Source organism: Poromitra crassiceps (assembly GCF_964638095.1).
Source record: "Poromitra crassiceps genome assembly, chromosome: 16".
NCBI lineage: Eukaryota > Metazoa > Chordata > Actinopteri > Beryciformes > Melamphaidae > Poromitra > Poromitra crassiceps.
In genome coordinates, this window is record NC_139645.1 from 36,904,392 (window position 1) to 36,932,367 (window position 27,976).

General features: G+C 42.0%; 1 protein-coding gene across 3 annotated transcripts; it reads right to left on the minus strand.

Annotated features, from left to right (window-relative positions):
* Nucleotides 1-413: 413 nt before the first annotated feature.
* Nucleotides 414-27,806, minus strand: LOC310791395 (signal peptide peptidase-like 2A). Of its 3 annotated transcripts, XM_083653089.1 has the most exons (17): nt 27,606-27,806; nt 26,276-26,386; nt 25,746-25,928; nt 22,697-22,786; nt 22,399-22,532; nt 21,329-21,483; nt 21,141-21,237; nt 20,559-20,660; nt 18,934-19,015; nt 16,755-16,829; nt 15,954-16,010; nt 11,491-11,544; nt 9,756-9,855; nt 6,471-6,551; nt 4,262-4,422; nt 1,722-1,755; nt 414-978 (listed from the first exon to the last, which is right to left on the minus strand). In XM_083653089.1, exons 1-17 carry the CDS (start codon nt 27,657-27,659, stop codon nt 938-940), a joined length of 1,611 nt encoding a protein of 536 aa, XP_083509215.1. In that variant the 5' UTR covers nt 27,660-27,806; the 3' UTR covers nt 414-937. The 3 variants fall into 3 exon arrangements, with proteins under 3 accessions (XP_083509215.1, XP_083509217.1, XP_083509216.1); XM_083653091.1 differs by lacking the exon at nt 11,491-11,544; XM_083653090.1 differs by lacking the exon at nt 1,722-1,755.
* Between the last annotated feature and the right edge of the window lie 170 nt (nt 27,807-27,976).

Genomic DNA, 27,976 nt, shown 5'->3' on the forward strand with positions numbered 1-27,976 from the left:
TACACCCCACCCATAACCTTAAGCACTCATCTTGAAACTTTAACTCTTTGTACCCTTGAGTCAAATTCTCTGCCCTTTCTCCAAAAAGTGTGATGACTAGGCTTTTATTCAGAGATGGATGTCATCTCAGCCCCATTTTATTTTTTAAATTAAAGCTTGGATCAACCTGGCCTTTAACTACTTCATAATGCCCCATTACTCATTTTTAAAACCTCACTGACAGTTTTTACAATAGCTTTATGGAATGGTTTTGCACACAAAACAAATCACCACTTATCTACAATTGTGTGCTGTTGTTATCTACAGCTAGATTCAGACAGTCAGACAATATTCAATAGTGTCTGACTGTGGCGATAACGGAGCTTCAATAGATGCACATTGATGCACATAAAATGCAAAAACCTCACAATAAAAACAGAAATAAGTTGTTCATTTAATATAAGGCAATGAAAGAAATCACGATTCGATTATACAAACAGGTTACACAGAAACCCCAAAACAGTTATCAAAAAGTTATCATAATCTGGCTACAAGTCATTAATAACTCGACCCCCACCCCACCCATAAAATAACCGCCAAGCTAATATATTATAAAGTGCGTCCTCATATAGTTGTATGCAATCATCACCAAGGCATCGTGTATAGGCAAAATCAGTACAGCTTTCGGAACCTGAACCTAACCAAATTGAACACGCTGTATTTTCAGCCACAAGCAAGCCTTTCTAACTATTAAAGCATCTTCTCTGTCCATTCTACACAGTATTTATGACGGCTGCCTGTCAGTCACAATGAATCAAATGAGAGCATACTGTTCTAAAAGAAAACATTGTGGATCAAAAAAGTATTTCCCCTTGCCTCACAAATGTTCACAATCAATTGTAAAAAAAAGTCAAATCAAAAAGAATCCAGCAGGTGGTTCCTTGCTCGTCAGTGTAAGTCAGCACCTTTCTCCTCCTATGGAGCCATCAGCTCTTCCCTCTAAGGAAAAATAAAAGACAAGTAGATAAGCAAACAAAAACATAGAAAGATTCATGTTCATTCAATACTAATAAAGAGACATATACACTGTCACTTAAATGGAATTCACACTTATGTAGTATTATGTGGATGAGCAGGACAATCGACAGATCATTTAGCCAAAAACAGCAGAAGTAACGCAACCCAAATCCATTCCACAGCTCTCCCAGGTTAGCTCCAAGCAACGGCATGCAGAGAGCTCTAGAGTCATAAGAGTATTAATTCTGGTTGGTGGGAAAAGATGAATGAGTGGAGAAAGCAGAGAACGACAACACAGACAGAAAATAAAAGAAAACTGCAGAAATAAAGAGATAATGTTAATGGTGAACAGAGCTGGTATTCCAGGGCCCTGGCTTTAATGGTTAAGTCCACTTTGTGGCTGAAAAGTTCAAGACAGATGGGATGCAGGGCAAGTGAATTATTATTTTCAATGGTCTGGCGACACCTAGTGGTCAATTAATGCTACAATATTAACCTATGCAAGTGGTTTTTGTTTGCACACACTTGACAGTACAACTCAGTTGTCCTGAGTTCTTTTCACTGTATCTTTGAATATGGTATTGACCCTGGAAATCAGGAGTGTCAACAGAAAAAGACAAGGGGATTCAAAAAAGGAGGTGAGAAGAAGGGCGGCAGTGCATTAAGCAACACTGTAGGACTGCAGGAGAGACACAGGTGGAAGTTGGGGGTGGAGGGAAGCACACCTGGCAGCAAAGGCTCCCTGGATGAGTCCAAGACCTGGTGAAGATGAAGCCAGGTCAGAATATCATATCTCATTCCTGCTCTCTCTCACACACGGACACACACCCACAGAACTATGCCTGAAGAACTTTCTATGGTTCTGAGATGTCTTGAAATCAGAGGTTTGCCAGCAACAGACAGGTTATCTTACACAAATAAGCTAACTCTTTCAGTGGGGTGAGGTTTCCTGACCGGTACTCACTGTCAGTCTAGTATCCAACTAAAAATCGGCAAAGTTGCAGTGGGCAGACATCTAGTGGAAAAGCCCAGCGGCACAAGATTCCAGGCATCTCTCCAGTTTTGGTTTCACTTGTTGATTGATTGATTTGCGCGAAAAAGAATAGCTCGGAGCAGCTTCTTAAAAAAAGAGGACAAAATAAACTGTTATCTTTGGGACTGAATGTATTATTTTGTACCTTTTTATTGATAGAGGGGGAGTCTCACTGAGAGCAATGCTCTCTTTTTCAGGAGCACCCTGTTCACATTCACACACACATTCACACCTGGAAGCTGACCAGTACAACCACAGTCAGATTTTCTGCAACTGAGCAGCTCCACTGAAGCAATTGTGGTTAAGGGCCTTGCTCAGTGGTGGTAATGAGGGAGGGGCAAGCGCTGCCTTTTCACTTTCCCCGTCCAGATTCATCCTGCCGTTTACTTAAAAATTAAAACTGTGAACTAGGGCTGCATGATTAATCGTATTTTCATCATTTTTTTACAGTGCACCTGAACGCAACATGCAAGATACCCGCTGAATAAGTGTCCAAATATTCATGTCATTCTGGCCAATACTCCACTTCTGTTATAGCATTTCAGTCTGGAATATGGAATATCTTTCAATAATCGTTATGACTAAAAGGCTAAAAGTAATCTCATGTGTAAGAAATGACTACATTGAAGTAAAAATGTAAATAATTAACTTTTTGGTTTTGGATTTTTTTTAGCTTCAAGAGTGCATTTTTGTTCGTATGACCCTCAACACAGGCTTTGAGAATCCCGTGCCACTTACTGATACGTATGCTTAAATTAACACACTCATATTGCAAAATGAATTTAGGCCCTCACTGTAATACTTGAGAAGTTGAATTTGAAGTTCAGCGTTAATACATTTGTCATTTTTTGTCTTAGATTTACCTTTGTGTGTTATTGCAATATAAAACTACATAATTGAGAATCGATTCTAGATTCTGGAATCGAGAATCTTTGGAATCGAGAATCGATTCTGGAATCGGATCGTGACCCCAGGAATCGGAACTGGATCGGATCGTGGCTTAGCCGGATCGGAGCACCCCTACCCATTAATATTTTTGTTTATAGCATTTATTTATTTATCGCAGGTCATATCGTCATTGCAATATTGAACAGTGTTATCGCACCATGCAGCTTTTCCTCATATCGTGCAGCCCTACTGTGAACTGAACTTTGCGCTAGCTCTTATGTGAACTTGCACAACAGAGTGGCAGAAGTCTGGATCCAGCTTAACTAGGCTTGCCTTTTTTCTTTCCTTTTTTGCGATCATCGATTTTGGGATAAAAGATCGGGGGGAAAAACTGCAAATAAAAAATTGCAGTACTTAAGTGAATCGATCCCCCAGCACACCTACTAGAAGTATAATCACACACATTCCGCCTATATAGGTTCCCTAGTCTTGTTATAAATTGTATTGTAGTGTACATTGTGTAAAGTACGGATGGAATTTATTCTGTATTGTAGTTCTCATATATGGTACTTGATAGGTAAAATTTTAATCACGTTAGCCCTTATTTGGACAATCACTAGTTAATGTATTCATATACATTTTCATTTAAGTTACACATTGTTATTGTACACGCATAGACAGACGCTATATTCAGATAACCGTAGCTTACATTTGCAGCTCCTCTCTATCTCACACTGTGCCCTGTCGCTGTGTCATTGTGCCCTCTACAGAGCCAGCATACCAGATAGGTTGTCTGCAGAGCAGCCTTCAAATGTGCATCAAGACAGATGTAATCTGATGTGTGTCCTATAAGTATCTTTGACTTTCTGTTCATTGCATTGTAAGCCTGTGTATCCATTCGTGAATATACAAGAGTGCATCTCTTGGCCAAGATCTATGTTAATACATCATTTAAGACGACTTCTGACTCCTGGCTCCATCTTTTGATCTCAAGAGGTTTTCTCCAAGTGGTTCACTGTTTACCTTTTGGCTGTCAATTTCCATTCTACAACAGTACGGTATGGAGTAAAAACAATTACAGTGAGTACATTTCGAGATATAAGTTTTAAGCCCAATTCTGAGGAGAATAGGCAACAGAACTATATGGTCAATCTGTCCTTTCATAGACTCATACAAAAATGCTTATACAATTTCACTCATATTTCATGTACACTTGGCAATCTCAACCATATCACTGGTGGGGGACAACAACTGCGTTCATATAATTTCCACACATGACTGAACGCAACAAAGCGATGAACTCTGCCTGGATTCCCGGGGTAACCCGCTTCCTGGTCCTCTCACCTCATAGGGGGTCCCTGCCCAGAACTGCTTCATCTCTCCCCTGCACGCAGCCACCAGGGCGGAGGTTATCAGGGTGAAGGGCACCAGGTAGAGCAGGGCAGGCTGGCCCATCCCGGACAACAGCATCACGGCAAATGTCACTATCATTCCCAACAGGTAGGCTACAGGGAGAGGTGCACAGGACACACACGCGCACGCACACGCACACGGAGACGGGACAAGTTAAACCATGCAACACATAGTGGTAGACTCATTGAACTTGAATCCAGTGAAGATGTGCGAGTAAATTACTGGAGTGAGGGACACCTTGTGGTCAACAAAGGGAATGTCTGCATTTCCAATTATATTCTTTCCTATCTGGAGGAAACCCAAGGGGAGTAGGGGGGGATTCCCCCTGCTTGTTGCTGATGTGCATGTAAATGAACTTGGTAGCAGTGTAGACTCAGCCCTCAGTCTTAATCCGTTTCACTCCTGTAAGACTGAGAATATTACTATTTAAATCTTTGCATAACGTTAGGTGGCGCTGTTGGAAGCCTTGCATCGGAGAACCAATCATGAGTGTTGTGGGCGGGCCTGCTTTCTGGGGGCAGTTATCATGCAGAACCGGTGTCTCGCAAAACATTGTCGCATTTGCGGAGAAACATATTAACACATTGACTGCCAGCCTTTTTTCAATGTTGTAGGTAGGTTCTGCCAGGTTTTTTTTTTAGGATTCTAGGCTCATTTTATAAGAGCCGAGGATTCTTTTCTGTTAGGACTTCGTGAACACCAATCATCTAAAAAGAACTAATAGAATGTGTGCTTTCTCTGTCTAAAAGAGTTAGTTTGTAGAGTTAGTAGTTATGTAAGCATTAGCAATTGAATACAGCATGGTTTCAGCGTCAGAAAAAATATTCAGAGATAAACGGCTTTTTGTGAAATTCGATAGAACAGTCACTTTAACCATTCATTTTTGGCATCAGTAAGACCTAAACAATAGTTTTGAACAGTAATTTCCTCCATAACAGCAGGAAACTCCCCTCTGCTCAACTCCTCCCTCCGTGGGCGTTCTTCTTGGCTGCAGCGCCGTGTCACAAGCACTTTCCTACCTGTGCAAATGCACTTTCTCATACTCTCGACCTCTCAAATAAATTTCTGAATAGAAATTAAATTACTCTAAATTAGAGCGAAAAAGAAACAAAAAAGAATGGGTTGAAAATCCCATTCTAAAAGCCTTTTATGGCTGTTTCCAATTTGGTGCTATTTTGCAAGGCAAAATGGCCTGCTGCACCACAAGCTTGTCACCAGTCTCACTGCCCCGCTGCCGCTGTGCGGCTGTGCCTGGCTGTGCCTGTCTGCGTGGCCGCTCCCCGAGGATGCCCGGCTGGACTCGCCCGCCTCCCGGAGCCCTGGCCGAGAGCTCCGATGAAGCCCCTGCGACTCTGGTCATATTTACGCTGCGTGCCTCAAAGTGTGCTCCATCCGCAATCCACCATGCAAGTTTGCAATCCCGCACCGCCAGCAATCAGCGCGAAAACGAAAGCGCCTCCGCCAATCCATTTTCATGAGAATGGAAATGGATCACACTGCTTTTTGCTTGCCTTCCTACTTCCTTGTCGCCACTTAGTGGGTCGGTGGAATGGGTTGTACACGTTGTACACGTCCAATACTTATATAAGAGATGTAAAAGGGTTAGATGCACATCCCACCGTCAAAAAAAAAAATCGATGCCAACGACGTGTTAACACGTCGCTGGCAGTCAACAGCTGGATTCTGAAAACGTGTTAACACGTCGTTGGCAGTGAATGTGTTAATCACGTAGAAACAAACATAACCTGTTAATAGGACGTGTTTCATCCGGCCCCGGCGGCTAGAGGTCTTTCCCCCAGCGATAAACCCGACTTCCCAGGCTAATGTTACAGAGCCTGCTGATGACTCACAGTAGCAAGCGGACCACTTCCGGGTAGGAAAAATGATTGTAAAATAAACCACAGCTATAAATTTTGTTTGGAGCATATCAGCTTCATGCTCTGTGTTAGGACTATGATAAATGGCATTTCCGCTACCAAATAAAATTCTAATAATAAATGTAGGCGTGTCTGCTGCCGGCGGTTCTCGCCGGGCTCGGACAGACAGTTTCTGACAGTGAAATTCCCAGACGTTTGGTGGCGCAGCTCACCAAACGTCTGGGAGCCGAGACTAGTAGCAGTGTAGTTGTGCTGTGAGCTACCTATGCAGGAGCTGACGAAGTAGACCTTCTTGGGGCTGTTGATCCACACATCAAACTTGCTGCAGTAGGCCACTAGCAGACCTGTTGGACCAATGAGGAGGCAGAGGGTGAAGTTTCCCATCACGTTAAAATTTACATTTTTTGAGAGGAGCGCGGAGCTCCGTGCAGTTCCTCTGCAGAGCCTGTGCGGAGCGCCGTGCTCGCTGCACAGCCTCCACTCCGCGAACACCAGACACTCCGCAGTTAGTATAAATTAGCTTTAAGTCCGTGGAAAACCATGGGCAAAATGCGTGTGCCAAAATGACAGGAACTGAGTTGAAGTTGGGTCGTCTTGCTTGAGATCCCATCGTCTTTGAACACAGCCACACCCACAAGTTTGATAAACACATAAGGCTTCACTGGTGAAGTCTACATATGATAAACACATAAGGCTTCACTGGTGAAGGCTACATATGAGTTTGATAAACACATAAGGCTTCACTGGTGACGGCTACATATGAGTTTGATAAACACATAAGGCTTCACTGGTGAAGGCTACATATGAGTTTGATAAACACATAAGGCTTCACTGGTGACGGCTACATATGAGTTTGATAAACACATAAGGCTTCACTGGTGACGGCTACATATGAGTTTGATAAACACATAAGGCTTCACTGGTGAAGGCTACATATGAGTTTGATAAACACATAAGGCTTCACTGGTGACGGCTACATATGAGTTTGATAAACACATAAGGCTTCACTGGTGAAGGCTACATATGAGTTTGATAAACACATAAGGCTTCACTGGTGAAGGCTACATATGAGTTTGATAAACACATAAGGCTTCACTGGTGAAGGCTACATATGAGTTTGATAAACACATAAGGCTTCACTGGTGAAGGCTACATATGAGTTTGATAAACACATAAGGCTTCACTGGTGAAGGCTACATATGAGTTTGATAAACACATAAGGCTTCACTGGTGACGGCTACATATGAGTTTGATAAACACATAAGGCTTCACTGGTGAAGGCTACATATGAGTTTGATAAACACATAAGGCTTCACTGGTGACGGCTACATATGAGTTTGATAAACACATAAGGCTTCACTGGTGACGGCTACATATGAGTTTGATAAACACATAAGGCTTCACTGGTGAAGGCTACATATGAGTTTGATAAACACATAAGGCTTCACTGGTGACGGCTACATATGAGTTTGATAAACACATAAGGCTTCACTGGTGACGGCTACATATGAGTTTGATAAACACATAAGGCTTCACTGGTGAAGGCTACATATGAGTTTGATAAACACATAAGGCTTCACTGGTGAAGGCTACATATGAGTTTGATAAACACATAAGGCTTCACTGGTGAAGGCTACATATGAGTTTGATAAACACATAAGGCTTCACTGGTGAAGGCTACATATGAGTTTGATAAACACATAAGGCTTCACTGGTGAAGGCTACATATGAGTTTGATAAACACATAAGGCTTCACTGGTGAAGGCTACATATGAGTTTGATAAACACATAAGGCTTCACTGGTGAAGGCTACATATGAGTTTGATAAACACATAAGGCTTCACTGGTGACGGCTACATATGAGTTTGATAAACACATAAGGCTTCACTGGTGACGGCTACATATGAGTTTGATAAACACATAAGGCTTCACTGGTGAAGGCTACATATGAGTTTGATAAACACATAAGGCTTCACTGGTGAAGGCTACATATGAGTTTGATAAACACATAAGGCTTCACTGGTGACGGCTACATATGAGTTTGATAAACACATAAGGCTTCACTGGTGAAGGCTACATATGAGTTTGATAAACACATAAGGCTTCACTGGTGAAGGCTACATATGAGTTTGATAAACACATAAGGCTTCACTGGTGAAGGCTACATATGAGTTTGATAAACACATAAGGCTTCACTGGTGAAGGCTACATATGAGTTTGATAAACACATAAGGCTTCACTGGTGAAGGCTACATATGAGTTTGATAAACACATAAGGCTTCACTGGTGAAGGCTACATATGAGTTTGATAAACACATAAGGCTTCACTGGTGACGGCTACATATGAGTTTGATAAACACATAAGGCTTCACTGGTGAAGGCTACATATGAGTTTGATAAACACATAAGGCTTCACTGGTGAAGGCTACATATGAGTTTGATAAACACATAAGGCTTCACTGGTGAAGGCTACATATGAGTTTGATAAACACATAAGGCTTCACTGGTGAAGGCTACATATGAGTTTGATAAACACATAAGGCTTCACTGGTGACGGCTACATATGATAAACACATAAGGCTTCACTGGTGAAGGCTACATATGAGTTTGATAAACACATAAGGCTTCACTGGTGAAGGCTACATATGAGTTTGATAAACACATAAGGCTTCACTGGTGAAGGCTACATATGAGTTTGATAAACACATAAGGCTTCACTGGTGAAGGCTACATATGAGTTTGATAAACACATAAGGCTTCACTGGTGAAGGCTACATATGAGTTTGATAAACACATAAGGCTTCACTGGTGACGGCTACATATGATAAACACATAAGGCTTCACTGGTGAAGGCTACATATGAGTTTGATAAACACATAAGGCTTCACTGGTGAAGGCTACATATGAGTTTGATAAACACATAAGGCTTCACTGGTGACGGCTACATATGAGTTTGATAAACACATAAGGCTTCACTGGTGAAGGCTACATATGAGTTTGATAAACACATAAGGCTTCACTGGTGAAGGCTACATATGAGTTTGATAAACACATAAGGCTTCACTGGTGACGGCTACATATGAGTTTGATAAACACATAAGGCTTCACTGGTGAAGGCTACATATGAGTTTGATAAACACATAAGGCTTCACTGGTGACGGCTACATATGATAAACACATAAGGCTTCACTGGTGAAGGCTACATATGGGCACACTACATTTCTATGAGAGTGTATTCATTCTGCATCTAGTTCTTTAGTAAACAATCTGAAAACTTGTCTATGCAGTTGAGGAACTGAGGAGGAGCAGGGTTCAACTGTATAGTTTCATGTGTTCTCTTCCTTGTTGTGAGGACTTGGACAACAGTTGCCACCGTTGCTTGTGTTCAAAATATACAAAATATTTACCAACCAATTAGTCATAAAGAACCAATGGAAATAAATCAAACACTGACCTTGCTGTCAGTGTGGTCTTGCTTACTATCCTAGTCTGCCTGTGTATTTTGAACTGTGGAAGTTAGCATTGATGGTGTGTGGTATTCAGTTCACCTGGAACAATGATGTCTCCGTAGCCCAGAATGGAGAACTGCATCCCACACAGGTTCTGAGCCCAGGCTGAGAACCGTGGGACACGCATCACCACCGGCAGCTGAGGAGGAACGTCACCAAGAGTCAACCCATCAGATCCATTTCTTAACTATTATTTAAACAGGCAGGTGAGGTGAACCATGACATCCGTAGTGGCATTTTGAATCTCAGTCTGTCCCGTTTCACAACCTGTAACATCAACATGTATCCTTCAGCCAGTGGTTCCTCAATATGGAGCATTTGTATGACCTGCTGAGCTGAATCTCTTGGGCTGCTGATGGGACATGGTTTGCTATTAAGCAAATGGACCATTAGTTCACAGAAGTTTGTTTGAGATGTGCATATTTAAGCCACATTCATTTGTGGGCCCAATTAAACGATATATCCACCTTAGAATCAGTAGAAAATGGTTCCTTTGAAAGCTACTGATTATATCAGCACATGGAACTGAATGACAGCTGGGTTTATGCTGCCTGACTTTTAATTTACTTGCACTTTGAATGACAAATCCTGCTGATAAAATGAAACATTTTCACTTGGTTAAAATGACATCAAACGATGATATCTGAGCGTATTGTGCTTTGTGTTAAATTCACTCAATCAGCAGAGACAGCGAAAACTGCAGTGCTGTTCAGTCTACATAAGATAGTACCACTGCAACTGTGGTAGAGTTCAATCTCTATACTTCATATGAAAGACTCTCAAAAGAGACGTAGCAAACAATGTTTGGTGGATACAGATTTGGATATATTGAGTAGATTCTTGGAATCTCTTGCTATGTTTGTTACTTTTCTTTGGTTCTTATTTCAGCTGCATGTTGAACTGTCTTGATGGGAACTTGTATGAGACTAAATCAGCTGAGGCAAAGTTAATAAGAAGTTCATCAGAAACAGCCTGCTGGAGATGATCAACGAATGAGAGAGGTAGGGCTATGCTCTCTAATCGCCTGGCTACGTTACTGTCACTGATCTAAAGTTCTGATTTCTTCTTTAGATTAGATTTGATTGGTTTCATAGGGTACAGGGAGTGATTATTATTTGTTTATTTCAAATTCAAAGACAGGCCTGAAGACAGAAAAGACAAACAGTTACCAAGTTGCCAAAGTAAGAAATGGTACCAAATAAAAAAAGAATCACAATCCAAGACACTACATCCCACAAGCTCTCAAACACATGGAAGAAAGATGAGAAAGGATATGAGCTGAGCTCCCTCCTGATAATCATGTGAGAATCTAAGGACTGTCTTGGGCCGTTTCTTTCCCTTGCTTCAGTGCCTGTGTTCACATCGCTATCAGGGGAGGTCGATACCCATATCAGAGAAAAACACAACTGTCCCCTACTCATAGATTTTTTTATTTCTCATTCAAAGTACAAATTTTGTAATGGACAGTTCTAATCTAAACTCCTATTTGGCATTTGTATTAGTCTCAACTGTATTTCGTGTTAATTTTTTTAAGTTTTATTATGTCTGCTGTCAACGAATTATAACATGTTCAGAATGAACCAAATATTAAGATAAACTGCCAGCGCGTTACGTGTCTACATCTGTGTGTATCTATAGCCTATAAGGTAGAATATAAAAGACAAAACAAAAGTACATCACAAATATTTCCCTCATCCTTTTTCAAGTTGGAGCTGGTTCCCACCCACCCAGGGATGTACAAAATGGAGTGGATGGGTAACAAGGTAGGCCTTACTTTCTCAGAGGGAGCCTGGGGTTCAGCGGGGACCTCCACCATGTTACCTTGCGTCTATGACAGAGCCCACCCAACCCCAACGCACAGTTAGTCAATCTGTCTGTCAGTCAACTCAGGGAATCAACAACAAATACTACACAGCAGTTCACATCAGCCAGGTTGTTAATAAAGCCAGTGCAAACATGACAGGGAATTACACCAAAGTTGGCTTTTAGGTTGTTAATCTGCAAAATAGTCAATTTTCCAGTACTTTCCAAGAAACCAAGGTTGTTTCTTGATAACTACAATGTTACAATTTCACTTAGCAGACGCTTTTATACATCTGCGTTAGGGCTGGGTTCAAAAAATCGATTCTCCGATTTTTAATCGATTTTTATTTTAATCCTCGATTATCGATTCATATGTCCAGAGATCGATTTTTATTTTTATTAAAAAAATTTTTTAAATTAATTAATAAACAGGCTAAAATATTATGCTGTGTGTGGTAGTTGAAACATAGTTTCAAGTTGACGTTTATTTATGTTTGTAGTTGAAACAAAAACATAAATACTGTAGGCTACATGAATGGAAATGTTTGATCATTAATATCTACTTTTAGAAATTATATAGGCTAAAATCGAATCACTGTGCATAATTGTGAAAGTGTCTTTATTGACAGATGAAAAGGCTGTTATTTACCCTTTGTCACCACCTGGTGAGTAAATATATGTGTAACTAAAACCATTAAAATTGACAACAGGTCTGCAACTTTTTTCCCCGTGTATCTACTTGGCTGGTTGGGAACCCCTGTGTTACATAACTGGACATGTAATTCAGGGTACAGATCAAAAAACATTTTGAAACATATTGAAATCGATCGAATCGGAATCGAATCGAATCGAATCAAAATTAATCCATTCGCAACCTTGTGAATCGGAATCGAATCGATTCTTGAAATTTGAACCCATACCCAGCTCTAATCTGCGTACATCTGAGCTTTATACAACACAAGCAATGATCTAGTCAGAAGACAACAACATGAGTAAGTGCCATGAGGCCAAGCTTGAGTCTGAATAGACCCAGGTGCCACCAGGCAGCACAGAGTGCAGAGGATTTTTTTCCTTCATCATTCATGCCCCTCATTCATCAGTTCTGTATTGTGTGTCGCTGTCTCTTTGCCTGTTGATGTGTTTCGTTACTTTTTCTTTTTATAATGCGTCTGGTGTTCTTAACTCATTGAGTGCCAATGATGACTATAGTCGTCAATTCAAATAGTAACGTAGAGTGCCAATGACGACTAAAGTCGTCAATTGCGTTTTTTGACAGTGGGACGTGGATCAAAGCCTGATGCATCTCCTGTGAAAGTATGGGGGATGTTGAATGTGTAAAAGCTATTTTACGGACCCATTAGGTGGCGACAGTGCTCTCCAGATTAGAGAAAGGTGAGGAAAAAAACAGAAGAAGCCGTGGGGACACAGAAACCGCATCGGTATGCATCGATATGCATGAAGCATAACGTTAGCTGTGCCTGCAGCAGCCAATCTGCTGCCACAATTGAGCCCCTCCGTCTCCGCTGCGATAGCTCCTCCACATGATTAGTTGTGGAGTTGTTATTATTCTCAGTTGGAAGCGCTGGGAGCGGGCGACAAAAACGGCGGAACGCTGTGAAAAAGCTGGGTTTTCAGTGCAGAACAAACGCAGCAGAGAGCCACCAGAGCCACACCCACGGAGGAGGGGTTTGCAGTTGAGAGGGGTGGGGCACGCAGGGCAGCATACAACACTGACCCAGACAGCAGGCTCGATGGACAGATTGGTTGGCAAACACAAGCTAGAATATCTGATGCCCACCAGCAGTAAATCAAGACCAGCAAGAAGGTGTAGGGTCTGCGCAGCAGGGGCCAGCGCTGCTGGTTGCAGCTAAAAAATATTATTTTGCCAAACAAAATTCCTTTGTTTTCGCTGTTTTATTGAAGGAAATTATTTTTGAGGTGTCACTACATCAGAAAATATTAGCTTCAGAGTCAGTGATGTGCTTGAAATGCTTCATTTCACAAAAGGCTGATTATCTCAGCTTCTAGTTTGAAACGTCTGTTTTTGCTGAAAACAACCTATCTTCTCCGGCTGATAACTAAAGAACGGAAAATGATATCAATAAACTTTTTTTTGCTGATGATACAATAGACTCTCATCAATATTTGGGCGTGTTCGGTGTTTACATAGTAATATCACACAATATTCTGTGGGCCTCGAGAAATCACTGAAAACGCTCTGAAAGGGCTGGCACTGGGAGCATCCGTTTTCCAAAAGTGGCTGGCACTCAATGAGTTAATGTATGAGGACCACAATGGAAATAAGCCTTTGGGCTTTATCGTGTTTTCATCCTCGGTGATTCTTTTATTTTAAATTTCTCTTGTATTGTGTGTTGGCAAGATGTGCCCTTTTTAATCACCAAATAAAACCTAACCTAAGCTGAGGGTGGCGTTCTTACATCCAGGCAGAGATATCTGCAAGGCATGATGAGATCCGCGCTGAGACCGTGTGATCTTCAGGTGGGAATGATAGGAAGAGCTGGGTATCGTCAGCACAACAGTGATATGAGAAACCATGGGAGTGGATGATTGCACCAAGTAAGGTGGTGTAGATTGAGAAGAGAAGGGGACCAAGCACTGACCCTTGAGGCACCCCTGTGGATAAGTCATGCAGCTTGGACACTTCCCCCCTCTAAGACACTCTGAAAGATCTCCCTGAGAGGTAGGACCTGAACCAGCAGAGGGCAGGTCCTGAGATACCAAGCTCAGTGAGTGTGGAGTGGAGGATTTGGTGGTTAACTGTGTCAAAGGCAGCTGACAGATCTTAGTAGCGATAGAGCCGAGGACTGACAAGCAGCTCTAGCCAAACGCACAGACTCCATTACTGACAGGAGTGCAGTCTCCGTAGAGTGACCAAGCTTAAAGCCAGACTGATTTGGGTCATGCAGATTGTTCTCAGAAAGGAATTCAGAGACTGTATGCTCAAGCATTTTTGATAGGAAGGGTAAGAGTGAAACTGGTCTGTAGTTTTCAACCTGGGCAGGGTTGAGTGTAGTTTTTTTGAGCAGCGGAGTGACCCACGCTTGCTTGAGTGCAGTGGGTTCTGATAGTAAGTGGTCTTAGCTGTTCTGGAGGAGAATGATGCAAGGAGAAACTGATCATCACTGAGGTCAGTGGGGTCTCTAGATTTTCACCATTTTCTCTCTGCTGCTCTGAGCCCTGCGCTTTGCTCTCGGATGACTTCAGTGAGCCATGGACTGGGGGGGGGTCGGTCATTGCGAGAAGGTTTGGATTAGGGATGTCAATTTTCGGTTAATTTCACTTTCGATTAACCGACGCTAATAATCGATTAACCTATCGGTTAATTCATAATTTTTTAATATTAAAAAAAAAAAAAAAAAAATGTGTCTATTTACTCAATGAGCTCATGCCCAAACAAGGCGTGTCTATTTAGATGCTGAAATGTTAATGCTTTTTGTGTTAGAATTATGCCTTTATTTTTTGTTGGCTTTGCTGAAATTTATAAGTTTATTGCCACATTTTGATCAGGTAATCATTCCAAAATCATTCTGGCTCTTATATGGATGACAAGGAAATATATTTTTGAGAGCTTTATTTCCTGTTTATGTAAACATTACAACAACAACAATCTGTTATTTCTTTTGATTTTTTCACATTAGGCCTACTGTCTTTTGCAGCATAAAAACTTACCAAAATATAGCCTATTTCGATTTGCTGCCAACAATTGAACAAAATTAGTTTTTCACAGCAGTTTAAAAAAAAAAAAAAAAAAAAAAAAAAAAAAATTATATTAACTGATAGACCGACAGCAATAACCGAACAACGACGCTAGCGACGGTTAATCGATTAACGGTTAACCGTTGACATCCCTAGTTTGGATGTTAGAGGGCAGAGATTGTTGAGAGAGGAGGCTAGTGAGGAGCACAGCCTGTCTGTAGCCTCATTGACAGGGAGTGAGCAGAATTCATTATGAGGAGGCATGGTGGCCATGACCTCATTGGAAATCTGGGTCGTGTGAGGGACCGGATGTTAGGTCGGAAGGACACCAGTTGTGGGGGAACGTGAGGATGTTTCACTAAAGATAAAACTAAAGATTACAAATCAAATTACAAGACCTGTGGTGGTTCAAAGATAACTTCATATTACCCAATAAATATAATAATAATAATAATAATAATAATATAATAATATAATGCGTCTAGTTTCACTTCTTCATAATTCTGAATGTTAAATGTAAGTACATACAACTGAAAAGCCATGGAGGCAGTAAAAAAAAATGGGGGGGGGGACACCCACTTTTACAGAATCAATATAAGACACACCCACTTTTACAGAATCAATATAAGACACACCCACTTTTACAGAATCAATAAGACAATGTTGGTGGAGTTCCCTTTCAAAACAGGAAGCAATGCAGGGGGAGTGACGACTTACCTTCTCTCCAGATGCATCAGGGCCCAAAGCAACCTGCACCATGATGCTCACTCCATTCTGAGAGACAGACACAGAGAGCATGCAGCTTCTTCTTTTTTTTGATACGAGGAGTTTCTTTCCAACAGCACGATGTAGGTTTTAATCTGTAGCTGTTACACTGCCATTTGTATATCATCATTTTTGCACAAATGGTTTTATTATTATGTACAAGTAATACAAAATCATTACATCACAATCACATGCTCTTTTTAAATCTCTAGTCTGTCCGTCACCTGGCTGCAAGATGACTTTAAAATTTGGGATAACAAATATTGTTGGGAAAAGGCAGGAAAACAGTCATCTTTTTACATTGAGAGTTGAGTGTGTGACATCCCCAACCTGCTGCCCCTGTAAGCTTAGTGTGTGACATCCCCAACCTGCTGCCCCTGTAAGCTTAGTGTGACATCCCCAACCTGCTGCCCCTGTAAGCTTAGTGTGACATCCCCAACCTGCTGCCCCTGTAAGCTTAGTGTGTGACATCCCCAACCTGCTGCCCCTGTAAGCTTAGTGTGTGACATCCCCAACCTGCTGCCCCTGTAAGCTTAGTGTGTGACATCCCCAACCTGCTGCCCCTGTAAGCTTAGTGTGTGACATCCCCAACCTGCTGCCCCTGTAAGCTTAGTGTGTGACATCCCCAACCTGCTGCCCCTGTAAGCTTAGTGTGTGACATCCCCAACCTGCTGCCCCTGTAAGCTTAGTGGGTAAAGACAATACAGAATATGGCTGATTTTGTTATGGATTCATCATTGGAGCATTTCATACCTTGGTGAAGAAAGGAGTGATGAAAACAAAGAAAACGTCGTACACAAGCAGGAGGCTCAGCAGAATCACACAAATCTGTGAGGCAATGATGAAAGACACAGGTTATACGAGTGAGTTATATCAGCACTACCAATTCTTCTCTACTGTCAAGAAATTACACCAACCCCCGGACAAAACACACTTTCCTCCCCTGATCTCTGCAACTCCGTTCTCCACTCTTTCAATAATAAAATCTCCCAAATCAACAGTTCATTGACTGCCTCCATCACCAACTCCTCTTCTCTCTCTGCTTTCTCCCCCGCCGACTCCTCCCTCATCACTGACATCATCACTGCCTCCAAGACAACCACCTGCTCCCTGGACCCCCTCCCCACCACTCTGACGAAGGCCTGCCTCCCTGTCATCATCCCCCACCTCACCGCCCTCTTCAATCAGCCACTATCCCAAGATCACGTTCCCTCTATCTACAAACTTGCCGCTGTCAGCCCCATTCTCAAAAAGCCCACTCTCAACCCACCCAACCTACCTTTCCTCTCCAAAACCCTAGAACGCATTGTCGCCACCCAACTCCACTCCCATCTCCAGTCCAATAACCTCTACAAACCGTTTAAGTCCGGCTTCCGTCCATTTCACAGCACCGAAACTGCCCTGGTCAAAGTCATCAACGATCTTCTCATCTCTGCAGACTCAGGTGCCCTCAACATCCTGATACTCCTAGATCTCAGCGCAGCCTTTGATACATTGTCATTCCATCCTCCTCCAAAGGCTGCGCCAACTGGGTGTTGAGGGCACCGTACTGGACTGGCTCACCTCCTACCTCACTGATAGACAACAGTTCATCTCCCTCTCCGGTCACACCTCCACCTTCTCCTCTGTCACGCAGGGGGTCCCCCAAGGCTCAGTCGTCAGCCCCCTGCTCTTCATCTGCTACATACTCCCCCTCGGTCACATCATCCGCAAATTCAACCTTGACTTCCACTGCTACGCCGATGAGACCCAGATCTACATCAGCACAAAATCCACTCAGAACCCACCCCTCACCCACATCGAAACCTGCATTCCCACAATAAAAACCTGGCTGACGCACAACTTCCTCAAACTCAACAGTGACAAGACAGAACTTCTTCTCATCAGCACCAAATGTACACTCAGCAAAACCGGACCCATCTCACTCACCATTGACAACACAACCATCACCCACCCCCCCCCCCGGCTCGCAACCTTGGCTTCATCCTGGACCCCACCCTCTCATTTGATCCCCATGTCAGCTCCATCATTAAAGGGACAGCTCACTCTAAAATCCAATACATATTTTCTCATCTGTAGTGCTATTTATCCATCTATATCGTTTTGGGATAGTTGCCTGAGTTTTGGAGATATCGGCAGTAGAGATACCTGCCTTCTCTTGAATACAATGGAACTGGATGGCACTCGGCTTGTAGTGCTCGAAGCACACAAAAAAATAAATTTGAAAAACTCAAGATAATGCACAGACTTTGTTGTGACTAGCTAGCAGCTAGCGGGTGTAGTTTGGCCAAAAGAAAATAGTTGTATCTGTTGCCTGTTGTTATCTTGTTTTCTATGTACTCATACTGTGTCAGTGTCTTTGGGCATTATAATAATAATGCCCAAAATAAATAATAATTTATTTTATAAAGCGCTTTTCAATGGAAAAGCGCTTTATAAAATAAATGAATAATAATAATAATAATAATAATAATTATTATTATTATTATTATTATTATTATTATTATTATTATTATTAATTGACAAGGGTTTTATCAGAATCGCATGACAGTAAATGTACAGGGATTTGTCTCTGTGATGCAAGGAACTCCGGACTAGTGTATTATAGTGGGGTTTTGACATTTTGCATTTTAGACATTAAGATGACACTTTTATCCAGAGCCATTTAGAATTGAGATTCTACAACAGTAAAATAAGCTCTAATCCCTATTTTAGCAACATTGTAACTAGGGTCAGAGCCAATGTACCCTGACAATAGATGGAACAAAATATTCCTGTGATCCAGTGAATGACAATGGATTCTGTGATAGGAAATAGGATATTTTTCTTTCACTTCAGCGATAAAGCATGTTGGAGCAAGCGGGAGAAGATGGGTTGAAGACATGGGAGGAGAGGGGGAGGAGTGAAGCATCAGGTGTCAGTTTAAACGTACCTTGAAATTGGACAGTGAGATGGTCTTCATGAAGTTGAGGCAGAAGGCAACGCCGAGGAGGTCCTGCAAGATCCAGATCCATCTACAATTACAAAACAAAAACAATCTCAGTATATCAGGACCACAATAAATAAACACACACACACACACACAAACAAACAAGCAAACCTCATTGTGTAGGCTCAATAATGTTTAGATCAGTATGTGAGATTATTATGATTTTTAACTTTTTAGCATTTTTTTTTTAAGCATCATCTGATCTGCTCATCATAAATTATAAATTCAAGCTAGTGTGACATTTCGCTACTCTCCCTCTCAGATAGGACGCTATGATTGTTTATGTATTATCATTAAGAGAAAGGGGTTGGCTCATGAAATGATGGGCGGGCTGGTATTTAATGAACCCGGAAGCGGTGATTGCTCTCTCTTGAAATCTCAGCAGAAGAGGAGCCAGGAGTCCCCGTTTTGTCTTTCTTTCTTTTCCCTCCTCACTAAAAAAAAAAGAATAATAATTAAGGTCACTATCTTATCTGATAGTGAGCCCATTGACACTGTTTGGATGTCATCTGCAATTACCACTCATCGCCATAGGTAGAGAACAAAACTGAAACCTTAGAGAGATTATCACTTTCACTAATCAGAACTAAAATAATAATAATCGCAAGTGACCCTAATCATCTTCCCTAGTTTTAAATTGTGTGGTGTAAAAAAAAAAAAAAAAAAAAAAAAAAAAATCAGCTATTTGAATTCCAGGCGACCCCACTTAGGGTCGCGACCCTAAGGTTGGGAACCACTGATATATATATATATATAAATACATATATATACACACACACACACACACACACACACATACACAGTATATACATGTACTGTATAAAGTTTTCTGTCGTATGTTGGCTTGATAAATGACGGCTATAGAGACACTGCATGAAATAGGCCACGCCTATCACGGGGAAAAGGCTCCGTCCATTTCCACACACCAGCGTCATTTTCCTTGAATTAAACATAGCTAAAAGCTGTTGTGTGGTGGGCTGCGTAGACAACAAATGTAAAAAATCGCCAAGTGAAGTTTTTTTGTACTCCTGAGCAAAACAAGGAAGCCATTGAGAATTGGCGAGAAGAAAAATGTGGATCTAGCTGTCAAGGAAGTAAGTTGGAGTGTTCATCTTCCGTATATACAATCTTTTTCTGCAACACGCAACCACGCACGTGACATAGGAGAACGCCAGGATTGGAGGGGGGCTTTCTGTTTTCCCCCGTCTTGGGCGTGGTTTCTGAATGATGACGCGTTACGCAGTGTCTCTATTGTGTCCATCAGGACATAATGTCCTAAATATAACATGTACCATAGTAGTAGGACACAAACATATCACACAAATACTTTTCTTAGTAAGATGGGTTTTCAGCTGGCTACCTAAATGTTTTCATTTTCACAAACAGACACCCAAACAGTCAGTTGGCAGCGCTGAACTGGGTGTTGCAACAGCAAAAGCACCGCTGTGGTCTGGGTGTTTAAAACACCCCAGACAGTATTCACCAAGCAACACTTCCTGTTCTGCTATGCACGCCGCGTGTGTGTGTGCGTGTGGGTGTGCGCGTGCGTGTGTGTGCCCAGAAAGTACCTATCTTCATTCCTGTAGACTCCCCAGACCACAGCTACGGCAACGCACACTGCAGCCAGTATGAGAGATCTCACAGAGAAGGTTGAATTTCGGATAGAGAAACTAGACAAGACACAGACAAAAAGAGTTTAGGTTTGCCGACCACAGTGTGATTCAGAGACAGACATGGTAAATTGGGAGTTAGAAGACAGCGGTTCATAAACTTGAGTCACATCTTCCACAATTCTCAATGTAACCATAATGGCCGTCTCGTTTGGCTGGGGAACGCAGCTATTTACAGAGCTACTTCTGGTCAGGGAGAGAAGACAATAAAAGTTTTTCCATTTCCACACAGTGGAAAGGATTCAGAATAAAATTTGTTACATAAAGACGTTTACTAATGCAGCTATTCTTCATCAGGTGGCACTGACAGAGATATATTAAAGTTGTAATGTTAACATTAATTAATGCTCAAATAGTTTTTTGTAGAATGATAATACTGTGTGTGGGTCTAATATACCATCTGCAATTTTATATGGGACCGGCACTTGTGACAAAGCTATGTGTGGGTATAACTATGTTTTTAAAGAGTTGTGCTCACACCTCACAGTGCCACACCCCATCTTGTCCATCACTGCGTCCAGACAGCTAAACAGCGCTGTGGCGGAGGCCAGGCAGAAGATGGCGATAATGATGTACACTAGGGGGAAAAGGGAAACAAAGACATTAAGAAAACACCGGAAATTATTACTTCTTTAGAATTTCTGAGAGCGGTTTTTGGTCCCACTCACCAAGTACATTGTAGAAGAAGTACATGAGGACTAGCATCCCACACATCAGGGCTACAAAGATGACCACTTTGAGAGGAGAGTAAAGTGAAATGTCTCCGCTGTCTGCTTTGACTTCACCCTTTCCTCCGCTTGCCGCACCGCTGCTCAACTGGTCTCTGTCAGAAAGAGAAAAAACATTACATCTATTCACTTTTTTAATGCGTTTCATGCCCAGTGTTTGCAAAACTGATGAAATGCCAACACTCATCCACTATGCTGACATACAGTAAGTCTAGTGCAGGGGTGTCAAACATATGGCCCGGGGGCCAGAATCAGCCCGTCACACGGTCCAATCCGGCCCACAGGATGACTTTGCAAAGTGTAACAATTGCACTGAGAAGTCCTTCAATCCAATGTGATGCACCTGTGAAGGCTAAGAGGTACCCGATTTCAGGAGCAAGTTAAATATTAAGTAGCCTATATTTCCTGTATTCATCAATAAATGGTCAACTGTTTTCATTACCCTTGACTATAGAGAATTGCACAGTTGCTGTCAATGGTCATGTACAGTTACAGACAGTAGATTTGATCATTTTATGGTAGCTGAGATAACCCTACGTGAAAATGTGTTCTTAAAATGTATCTGTAATTCCTTATACTAAAATAAATTGTCATTTATAGGTTATTGATTTTCTTTGTCTGGCTCACTTTAAATCAAATTGGGTCGCATGTGGCCGGTGAATTAAAAATAGTTTGAGACACCTGGTCCAACGTATCCACACATATTATTGGGATTATTTGTGGGTGATACAAGAAGCAGTGTTGTTACTTGTTATAGTGTTAGGTTGGAGAACTCAATGTAAACAGGGAGGTAAACTCAGTCCTCTTAACAACTGTAGGTTAGACGTACTCGTTGGGTTCTTTCTTCTTATTCTGCTTATTTTACTATCGCATTACTACTGTGTATTTTATTTTATGCTGTGTGTGTTATGTGAACGAGCAACTGTAACTTGTCCCAATTTCCCCCCCGGGGATCATTAAAGTCTTTCTGATTCTGATTCTGATTCTGATGTCCAGCTGCAATATTTCACCTCTCACACGCCGCGCTCCAGTAGCCTCCCAGGGCAACCGTGCAAATGGAGATCAGTAGCATGACTACGATGCTTGGATCAATGTTGGAGTGAGGCGGAGCATACAGCTTCTCTTGCATTCCATCACCAAACACCTGCAGACACATAGATGCAACATGTACATTTAGAAGCTTAGAAGCCACTCTTCAAACATATCTGCCATCTGGTGGATGTATTTATCCACAGCAGTGCAGTGAGTCATGAGTCATGATGACCATGCTCATCTGCACAAAGGGAGGTAAAGAAATAGCTGACTGACCTGCTGTGCATGCAGGAAGTCCCTGTACCTCATGAGAGCCAGGGGAATGTGGACTTTGGCATACTCAGACTCATTGGCTGTTGGAGTGATCTGATTAACAAGGTGAAGAAAACCTAGGTTAGAACTGGGCGAAAAAACGACATATTTAGCCTGTAGTGTACTGTAGCTGCTGTCATTTACTGTACATGTATGGTACTTTCCATGGGCACCATTTGGGTACTTCTATTGGGCCAGCTAACTTGCTGGCCATGCTACCAGTTTCTCTGTAAAATGGTAAGAATGTATGACTTTGTTAATCTAACAGGTATTATTAACCTGTTAGATTAACAAAGTCATACATTCTTACCATTTTACAGCCCATGGGCAGCAAAGGCAAACAAATAAGTCAAAGCTGACACTCAGTGGCTCAGTGGTTTAGCACTGTAACCTCACAGCAAGAAAGCTGTGTGTTTCCAATCTCCACCGCGGTTCTTTGTGTGTGTGTGGAGTTGGCATGTTCAATCCGTGTTTGCGTGGGTTTACTCTGGCTGCTCCGGTTTCCTCCCCACAGTCCAAATGCTGTGTTTGTGTCATACTGCAATGTCATCTAGTAAAAAGGTCTAGTATATGATATGATGTATGTAACCAATGTTGTGTGTAGATTAGGCATGGGTCGATTTCCGGTTTTACCGGTTCGGTTCACGAGCCCAAACCGGTTTGATCACGTGCGAACCGAAAAAACCTAAAAAAAAAATTAAAAAAAAACTTTTTTTTTTTTTTTTTTGCCAGTCCATTCTGATTGCACTATTGTTCGTATTAGCCTCTTCTCAAGTTGCACTAGTAGGCAAAAGTCTTATTTTGTTTATTATGTTGATGTTTGAAGAAAAGTTAAGCTGAATAGTTATGAGAAATAAAAACAGTGTGTTGTTACAGTTAAAAGGTTCTGCTTATTTGTATTCAGTGTTCGTGCTGGTTGGCAGCATACCAGCTTAGAGGTGCATTATCGCCACCAACTGCAGCCGCTTTTATACGTTTTTTGGGGGAATATCGAACCGGTTTCAAAATGTTCAAACCGACCCATGCCTAGGCCCTATATTGTGTGAATTTGTGAGTTTTGAAGTTTATAAGGCAGCTCAGCTGTAAGCCAATCCATTCTGATTGCACTGCTTGTGTTTTTATTAGCCTTTTCTCAAGTTGCACTATAGGCAGAAGTCTTATTTCATTTATTATTTTGATGTTTAGAAGAAAAGTTGAGCTGAATAGTTATGAGAAATAAATACAGGGTGTGTTTGTTACACAGGTGTCCTGCTTCTTTTTATTCAGTATCATTGCTGGTTGACAATACCAGCTTAGAGGTGTATTATCGCTATCAGGTGGACTGAAGTTGCACTACAGACAGTTATGGGCCACACTCGGGAGCCCTGCTTAAAAAAAAAAAAAAAAAAAAAAAATGTAATTACAAAAAAAATCGGTATACCGGTTCGATCCGGTTTAGACGGCAATATCGAACCGGTTTTAAAATGTTCAAACCGACCCAGCCCTAGTGTAGATATATGTAGTATGACTGTGATGATGCTACTTACATACAGTACAGTAGCAGCTCCTGTATGTAAAGCCCTTTGAGACATGCTTGTGATAAGGGGCTATAAACATAACTGAACTGAAACAGATCATTACCTCCACCAACGGAGTTGGACGGGGGTCAAGTTTTTGCCCTGTTCCATCTGTACAATTTTTCCCAAAACTTGGTTCATTGGTAGAAGAGAGACCCCCAACGCCACTGAACAGCTATAGAGCTGATTGACCATGTGGTGTTGTGATAGTCAGTGATGTCACTGCGTGTGGCAGTGGCGCAGTGCTCGCACTACTGCCTCACAGCAAGAAGGTGCTGGATCCAGTGCTCGCACTACTGCCTCACAGCAAGAAGGTGCTGGATCCAGTGCTCGCACTACTGCCTCACAGCAAGAAGGTGCTGGATCCAGTGCTCGCACTACTGCCTCACAGCAAGAAGGTGCTGGATTCAGTGCTCGCACTACTGCCTCACAGCAAGAAGGTGCTGGATCCAGTGCTCGCACTACTGCCTCACAGCAAGAAGGTGCTGGATCCAGTGCTCGCATTACTGCCTCACAGCAAGAAGGTGCTGGATTCACTGCTCGCACTACTGCCTCACAGCAAGAAGGTGCTGGATCCAGTGCTCGCACTACTGCCTCACAGCAAGAAGGTGCTGGATCCAGTGCTCGCATTACTGCCTCACAGCAAGAAGGTGCTGGATTCAGTGCTCGCACTACTGCCTCACAGCAAGAAGGTGCTGGATTCACTGCTCGCACTACTGCCTCACAGCAAGAAGGTGCTGGATTCAGTGCTCGCACTACTGCCTCACAGCAAGAAGGTGCTGGATCCAGTGCTCGCATTACTGCCTCACAGCAAGAAGGTGCTGGATTCAGTGCTCGCACTACTGCCTCACAGCAAGAAGGTGCTGGATTCACTGCTCGCACTACTGCCTCACAGCAAGAAGGTGCTGGATTCAGTGCTCGCACTACTGCCTCACAGCAAGAAGGTGCTGGATTCAGTGCTCGCACTACTGCCTCACAGCAAGAAGGTGCTGGATTCAGTGCTCGCACTACTGCCTCACAGCAAGAAGGCCCTGGATTCGTCATAAATAACTGATGCCCACTGCTCCCTGGTGGAAGGTCAACCTGTATAGCATTGGTGGAGGTATGCGCTCTACTGAGTGACATGTAGTTAGATTTGGTTTACTGATACAGTCAAATCTATATTTGGAGGGGAATTTTTAAGTCTACTCAGCTGGCATGGCATTTCCTCCACCCCACCCCCCTCAGTTCTCTCTGTAGCTCTATCATGTTAGATCAGTGCATATTGATACTCTATAAAACGAGTTGTGATCAGGGCAACACAAAAAGCAGGACACAATGGCTATAGGAAAGTGATCAACTGTAATGAATCCAAGTTGTGTATAAAAAAAAACTGAGATGCTAAAGGGGGGGAAGGAAAATCACATCCCTGCATGCTGCATCGCTAAACATAGGAAAGATAAATGTAGATGCAATACCAAATTTGTGTTGCTGGCAATGAGCAAAGCTGTAGCCCCAAGGTCCTGAGCAACCAGTGCTTTCTGGCTGAAATCACAGCCCCCTCGCATCACCACCAGCGCTTTGCCCCTGACCGCCTCTGGGCTCACCCCAGACCTGTCACACAGCACAGTGGATGTCAGATTCACCAGCGGATACTGCACCTGAAAAGTATAGACACAAAAGTGGGCAATTTAAAAAAAAAAATACAATTAGCGGTTTTCCTTAATTTTCTTTCTTAGTGTCACTTCATTTACCACTAGTAATGTTAGTAGGCCACACAATAGTGCTTGTTTATGTTACAAGAATAGGTGCATTCGATTTCAATCACCTGCACCCCCCCCACCTTCCCTGTGGCCTCCATGCGAGATACGGTCTATGGACTTATGCTGTTATGACATACCAAGGGCTGATGGGAAGTGACTGAGGGGAAGTGGAACTACTTAATGAAACACAGCATTATGTAGTATGGTGACTGTGAAGGCTTCCAAAGGCTTATGGAACAACTTACAGCAGTGTCCAGAGTCTCGTTCAGGGGGGTCCAGGAGCGATTGTGAACAATGCAGTACTCCATACTTGTACTTCCATTTGAAATGTGCAAGATTGCCTCTTGGCAGTTTATCTGTTGGATGACAAATATAATTTTGTAAAAGTCAACATGAAATTGAGTGTTTACACTTGAACGTAAGCCAACCTAGTGAGATAAAAAAAAAAAGTGGAAGTACGTAACCCAACCTAGTGAGATTAAAAAAAAAAGTGGAAGTATCTGACTATATGGGTGCTAAGTGTGTGAACAAGAGCTGATGCTGGGAAGCTGATATGGCAGATAAGAAATTACTTCACACATATTTCAAATCACTGAAGCCACAAAGATGACATCATTGAAGTTTCCAGTAGACGTTTGTTGTCCCCGATTAGCTGTTTTTCCTTAGATACATGTACTAAGTGAATAATGTATTCGATTTCATGTCATGTTTCCTTGTAGCCTTGTGAAAGCCTTGTAAGCCTTGTAAAATTGTATGTGATAAAAATTGATCATTTGTTTCACCTGAAAGTAATAAACTTGTATCACTCCTACGACTGGTAGTCGAATGTTGAGGCTACATATAAACCATGTTAGTTTCATTTGAAATAGTCAGAACAGTTGAATGCGAATGTGAATGGTGTTTTCAGTTTGGCATGTAATGTAAAACTACTTTAAGGGTTGCCACACATTTTCATGGATAACATTTCTACTTTTCCATGACTTTTCCAGGAGCCATAATCGAATTTCCATGTAATGTGAGGTGGCTCTGAATAAATAGAAATTAAAATTATTACTACACTGGACAAATAGGACACACCACTTTATTTTTCTTTCAGTGTGAGGGCTCTTACTACAGTGAAGTTTTGAGATGAACATGGAAAGAGCCTGAGGGCTACCTCTTTATATTGGATTTTAGTGCTTAGAGTCACTGCCTCACCTGGACGCTATTCAAACAAAACGTGAATTTTTCCATTTAAAAAAATAGCATAAAATACAAGAAGCACTCATGTGCAGTCGCAACAAAATCCCATTACTTTCCCTACGGGTTCAAGGATTTGACTAATTCCATGACTTTTAAAGTGCCTGGAAAACAAAGATTTTGAAATGCCATGATTTTTTTCAGGTTTCCAGGAAACCCTACGTTTCACTAACCGTACTCAAAAAATCATGCATACAACATAAACAAAAATGACAACAGGCAGAACATTTGGATGTAAAGTCTAGTTAACCAGCTAACAGTAGCTAGCTATTAGTACTCTCAGGCGTTAGGCCTGTCGACCGAGTTTGACTTGACGTTATTCCTCTTTCAACTTACCTTCGATGACAAGAAAATGACTGATAAAATGATGATCATGACAGCTTTTGCCATAATGGTAACATTCGTTTTTTTACCGATTCGCGCAGCATCAACAATAATTCACGTTTATGACACGCAAAATCGTTTAATTCACCTCGTTGATTAACTTAATGTTACTCATCATAATCATTATTGTTATGACTAGTAGCGGTAGCGGGCTAAAAGCTTCTCGGCTACTTCCTGTATTGGCACAGGACGTCATGGTCACATGCTGCTGCCTTCCATTCAAAGTCGGGTGTCGGAATGGTCGGAATATCCATGTTCCGCTCTGCGTTCCAACTGCGTGGATGCCTACAAACATGGACGCTAGTAGGCTACCGCTGTGCATG

What these genes read in the sequence shown, in the direction of transcription:
- LOC310791395 (XM_083653089.1), bottom strand. Translation starts at nt 27,659, where the DNA reads ATGGCAAAAGCTGTCATGATCATCATTTTATCAGTCATTTTCTTGTCA. An exon ending in GTCTACAGGAATGAAGATAG is followed by an intron (nt 19,016 to 20,558) that starts GTACTTTCTGGG and finishes TTGTAATTGTAG; the next exon opens with ATGGATCTGGATCTTGCAGG. An exon ending in TCACTCCTTTCTTCACCAAG is followed by an intron (nt 16,011 to 16,754) that starts GTATGAAATGCT and finishes TCTGTCTCTCAG; the next exon opens with AATGGAGTGAGCATCATGGT.